At 41.0% G+C, this 5823-nt stretch overlaps 1 protein-coding gene across 5 annotated transcripts in view; it reads left to right on the top strand.

The window, feature by feature from the left end:
- Window positions 1-5621, top strand: part of citb (citron rho-interacting serine/threonine kinase b) — a 95601-nt gene extending 89980 nt beyond the window's left edge. For all 5 annotated transcript variants that reach the window (XM_014024906.1, XM_014024902.1, XM_014024903.1 and 2 more), the window contains 5 exons: window positions 558-638; window positions 728-806; window positions 877-1050; window positions 1272-1560; window positions 4567-5621. In XM_014024906.1, coding sequence (XP_013880360.1) covers window positions 558-638; window positions 728-806; window positions 877-1050; window positions 1272-1560; window positions 4567-4590 — 647 coding nt within the window. In that variant the 3' untranslated portion in view covers window positions 4591-5621. The remainder of the gene's footprint in view (window positions 1-557; window positions 639-727; window positions 807-876; window positions 1051-1271; window positions 1561-4566) is intronic.
- The last annotated feature ends 202 nt before the right edge of the window (window positions 5622-5823 follow it).

Raw genomic sequence — 5823 nt, 5'->3', positions numbered from 1 at the left:
GCGTTACATTTATTCAAATATACATTAAATGTAAAGTAAATGTAAAGTATATGTCACCTTTTCTCAACTTTACATTAAATGTAAAGTAAATGTAAAGTATATGTCACCTTTTCTCAACTTTACATTAAATGTAAAGTAAATGTAAAGTCAATGTGTTACCTTCACGCAAATTTACATTAAATGTAAAGTAAATGTTTTACCTTTTCTTAATACAGTTGATTGGAACCCAAGTAAACCCAGAGAATGTTCAAAATTGGATGCCTAAATAATTATAGTAAGAAAAACAAATAAGGTTTCAGCTAAATGTTTATTTTGAGATTAAAAGACTCCATCTTACTCAGAAGCCTATTTAAAATGCCTTCAATCTTCCATGTCCTTACCAAACAATACAATTTATAGAAAACCAATTTTCTGACTAAATATATTTATTAACTGATCATGACTCTACAGACCTTGGTTGGCAGGTTAAAGATTAAAGGTGATGACAGCAGGCATGGTGTTTGTACATAGGTGTTGCTGTTAATAAGTTTGTGACAGAGACTCTGGTTCTGTGACAGAGTTTGGTGTGTTTGTGGACTCATACGGGCGAAGAAGCCGGACTGATGAGATTAAGTGGAGCCGTCTGCCTCTGTCTTTTGGTAAGTGGATCTTCTAATTGTTTTCTTCCTTTTAGGAAAAATGATTGATAGATTTTGTTGAGGGATTCTGTGCCTGTCCTGTGCTTCAGCCTACAGGGAACCGTATCTGTTTGTCACCTACTTCAACTCTCTGGATGTCATTGAAATTCAGGGACACACAGCAGTGAGGTGAGACAAAACGACAGCTGGTCTGTCAGATTTTTAGCTTTTGATTTTATGTTGCTGCTTGTGTTTCTAGTCCCGCAGTGCTGGCCCACCTGGACATTCCAAACCCTCGTTACCTGGGCCCAGCCATCTCCTCCGGAGCCATTTACCTCGCCTCCTCCTACCAGAACAAGCTGCGGGTCATCTGCTGCAAGGGAAGCCTGATCCGAGAGTCTGGAGACCTGCAGAGAACCGGCTCGAGCCGAGGGTTCGCTGAACAGAAAACAGCTCAGCACATTGTACACGCTGAAAACACACAACGAGTCATGAAGCATGAACTGTGTGGTCAGACTCACAGGAGGAGACAGGATCCATACGTTACTGACAGACACAAAATATTTGGCAATAGAAATTATTTTAAACTTTGAGATTTTTTTTTATTTAAAGTACCAGTCTCTGACTTACCTCTCTCTGCTGCCTCATCCACAGCAGTCCCAGTAAGCGCTGCCCCCCCACTTACACGGAGCACATTTCCAAGCGTTTGACTTCGGGACCCGGCAGCCACGACGGCCTGCATCGGGAGCCAAGCACCCCACATCGCTACCGGGAGGGTCGCACCGAGTTCAGACGAGACAAATCTCCGGCTCGACCTCTGGACAGAGAGAAGTCCCCCGGCAGGGTGCTGGACAGCCGCAGGGAGAGGTCCCCGGGGAGATTCGGGGAGAGCACCCGGCTCCATGCTGGATCTGTCCGAACGCAGCTCGCCCCTGTTAACAAGGTACAAACATGGAGGGGGGGGGGGGGGGGGGGTTTCCTACTGACGCAGCAGGCTTTATGTTCTACCTCCTTCATAATGAACAGACAAAACCATTAAACCTAAACCACCAGTCGACCTGTGTGTTTCTAAACATCTGAACTGGTTTCCTTTAATCTGAGGAGAACAGCTGAGCACCAGTCAATTCAATAAGTGATGATAAACATTGAAAACCAGCTGCAGTCAGTCTTTATCACTAATGAACAGTTTTCAGGATTTGATTTTCAAATTAAAACTGATCCAAGCTTCAGCACTACTTACTCTATAGTATGTTTATTTTTGACCGTGTGAAATAGGGCTGGGCAATAATTCAGTAATCATGAATATCGCGACAGACTCTTTGATATCAATAAAAAACACATTTGATCTGATATCAGTAATTTCACTGGTTATTAACTGGTTATGAACTGGTTATTAAAATAAGCTAAGACCTTTCAGCTAAACAACACTGGGAAAGCTAAGATTCACCTTCATAAGAAAAGCTTCAAGCTGTTAATAAATGACAAATGCCTGCTAAAAAATATTTGCTTGTGCTTTAGTTTGAAATGTGTAAACCAGGGTTTCTTTCCTGTCAGCATATTTTAGCACCCGGTCCACCACCATAGGGTTAATAATTATTGAGTTAGGATGCTTTTACACTGAAATGAGGCATCTAAAAATGGAAATGGGTGACCATATGACACCCCAACAGTTAAAGGTCTGCAGCTAAACAAGGTAAGCTAACAACAAACTTGTGGAGTAAGATGGACAGTAGCAGATCCATGTTTCTACATCTTGCCTCATAACTGCTTAAAAATACAAAGAATGTCAGGAAAGGAAAGAAGATGAGTCAAATGGAGGAAAGATCAAACCACCAATTCTGTAATATTTCAGATATTTTAAGTACAACAAAAGTCAGACCCATGTTATCTAAAACTAATCAATAATTATCGATATCGCCCACTTGCTTATTACTTACTTATTGTGATACATTTTTTAACCAGTAGCCCAGTCCTACTGTGGAAATAGGACACAAAAATATGCAGMAAATAATCCAAACTGTCACCTGAGCCTTCGTCATGTTCAGCAGGTGGAAGAAGCTCCTCTTCCTCTAAAACTTTCCACTAACATTGGGCCTCATGCAAGAACATGTTCGTATTCTTATCCTAAATTTCTCTTACTTTTGTTCGTACRAAGGGTTCGTACGAACATGTCACGTCAGATTCAACAAACTCTTCTATCTTCAGGAAAAGTGTGTAAATGAGCTGCGTAAATTCCACCTGTTCTATCCAGCTGCTCGTGCACGCGAGAGGAGATTAGCATAATTACCACCCCAAAAACACCATATAAGGCTGTGTTTCCTGCCTCAGATACAAGGAAGTGTTCATTCATTCATGAAAAATGACAGCGAAAACTAAAAAGAAAACTTTACGAGTTCACAGATTGAAGTCCGTCTGTCAGAGATCCAGAAAAGAAAATCTGTCATTTTTAGCAGGTCAGCTGTGGAATAAAAAGAGCTGCTAAAAGTATAAACAACTGTGTTAAATCATTTTCATTTATTCAGAAGACACAGCGCTGCGCACCGTACACCCCCCCCCAGCCCGGTCGCAGGTGGTCTCAGTTGCGGTTCTGAAATAAGCATTTTAAAATGTTTTCAAAATAAGTCTGGCACTTTGGAGAAAATCCAGGACTTGCTGGAGGGATTATGTATCCCCTCTGGCCTGGGAACGTCTCAGAGTCCCCCAGGACGAGCTGGAAAGTGTCACTGGGGAGAGCGGGGTCTCCTGCTGCCCCAGTGACCCGATCCCGGATAAGCCGGCCGGACGGACAATTTATATTGTTAGTCTAAATTATTACATTTAAAATTATAACCAATTCAAGCAGAATAGCCTATTGTCAACATAATTATGGAGTGTGATTTATTTTCAACTCAAAATATCTTCAAACTAACGAAATATAAAGTTATTAGTGAAGAAAACCCGTCTGAATAACAGCAGACTGACTGCTCGTAAAATATACGACAGGTCTGGACCACWCGTRAATTTTGTTCRTATCTGAARAAAATCKTAGAATACGAAAACATTGGTGAATGCCACAAATTCTCCTAAATCACTCGTACGCACAATTTAAGAGCAAATCTGTGCGTACGAACGGTTCTTGCATGAGGCCCATTGTTCCCATGAATCATTAAAAAGTATTAAAAGGCACTGAATTCATTAACCAAAAAACACAGCCTTAATTAGCCTTAAAATGTCTTAAAGGGGACATATGTAAAATCCACTTTTTTATCTGTTAAATACATTTTGTTGTGAACTTGGAGTCTCTAGGAAGTAGAAAAGTTGAATTTAGTCTCTGGTTCTGCAAAGATATCTTTATATTCTGTTTAGGTCAGGTTTTTCAGCCTGTTCAGTTTTCTCTATTTTCATGACGTCAAATAATCTGTGACTGGAAGCAGGAGGGGGCGGGGCTTGAAGCATCAGGAGCAGTAAATCCAGCTGCTTTGAGACACACATCAGAAAAGTGGTAAAGATGGGCTGGTTAAGTTAGAATAAGGAGGAATTCAGACTAAAGCATTGCAGTTCCACGTTATAAAGACCACAACTGAATGATTTAAATGTGAAAAAGGCTTTAAAAGCATGATATGTCTACTTTAAATCAGTCTTTCAGAGACACATTGTAAATAGGATGATTGTAATCCATCTCTAATATTAAAATAATTGGTAACATTTAATCGTTCATTTATTTATTTTTTAATAATTTACTGAATGCCTCTCACCTCTAGTTGTTTTGTGTTAAAACAAACATTTGGGTAAAACTGTCGCTGTTTTTTTATTTTCTCGTTTGTGTTTATCATGAAGTTGGTCTTAAATTTCATTTCAAGCGGCATTAAAGAGGTCTTAACAAGTCTTAAATCTAACTTGCCTTAAGCTGTAGGAACCCTGACTAAGGTCATGATGGCAGTTTGTGACCTTTGCCCTTGTTGGTTTGCAGGTGTGGGATCAGTCATCCGTGTGACTCCTCCAGGCTGAAAATGACAGGAAGCTGAAGGAGAGCACAGCTGAAAGCCTGAACTGACTCTGAGTACAAGCACACAAACACATGAYGAAGGCCTGTACATAGTGCAAGCTGAGCTCCAGGCTCAGTGTCGCTGCTGTGGGAGACGTCTGCTGTGACAATCCTCTTCTCTGACGTGTTGGCTGCATGGAACCAGCACCGATCCACAGACTGAGAGAACACCCCTACATGTACATACGGCTGGGTTTTTATAGATGAAGGGAGCAGGCAGCATATGAAGCCATGTCTATTTTTTTTAACGAGTTTTAAAGATGTTGCAGAGAGATTAACGATGTTGGTTTGGAAACACAATACTGCTTTTATTTTTCTTTGTTTGGAGAGTTAAAGCAACTTTTAATTACTCCCATAAATCATGATGAGCGCTTTGACACTTTGCACAAAGAGTTAAAACCTTCTTGTTTGACCAGTCTTCTATCCTGGGATCGAACAAGCTCTCCTCCTGACTAAATATCCTCCAGTATATAACTGCTATGACTGCTTTATTGACAGCTGTTGTCGGGCCATACTTTGTAAAACAACAAGTAAGCAATGTTTTTTCCTCCAAGTGTTCCTTGTGTTGTTTTCTTTGGCAAACCTAAGATGAAATCCACGCAGCTCTGCCTCTGATGCTGGACGCCGTGCAGCCAGGCAGCCTCAGACTGCCTCAGCTTGCTCTTAGTCCGCCGCCGCTGCTGCTGATTGTGGTGCAGATGTGTCCTGTTTCTGTGCAGTGGTATGAAGTCCAGTAACCATGAGAGGGGTCGTCACCTCGCAGAGACCACCTCCACTCGTCCCATCAGTGAGCATGACTTCACCTGCAGCAGCATTTGTTGCTTTTTGATCTCAACTCTTTCTCTTAGTTGTTTCTTTCTGTCATGTATCCACTTGAATTTGCATTCAATAAGTAGACATTGATGTTAGACAGTAACTTTAAGAGTTTCTTGATTTTTAGAGCTGTATAACAGGACATGCATTAAACATGATCAAAGTGTCGGTTTTCTTCCTTGTGTTGGTGAGATCACGCTCTACTGGCAGACGTTTTGACATCTAACTGTCGATAAAGGGATCATCTGTCTGATAGTTATCAACAGTTATCAGCTGTGACACCAGTCATAGAGCAAAGGAGAAAATAGGTTTTGCTCCAGGTTAGGCTAACAGCTAGCCAAACCAGTGCTTAATTTAGACTGTAAAACA

This window comes from Austrofundulus limnaeus, unplaced genomic scaffold (genome assembly GCF_001266775.1).
Source record: "Austrofundulus limnaeus strain Quisiro unplaced genomic scaffold, Austrofundulus_limnaeus-1.0 Scaffold445, whole genome shotgun sequence".
Lineage (NCBI taxonomy): Eukaryota > Metazoa > Chordata > Actinopteri > Cyprinodontiformes > Rivulidae > Austrofundulus > Austrofundulus limnaeus.
Note: the sequence above shows the minus strand (reverse complement) of the source record. Positions and strands in the feature narration are given on the sequence as shown.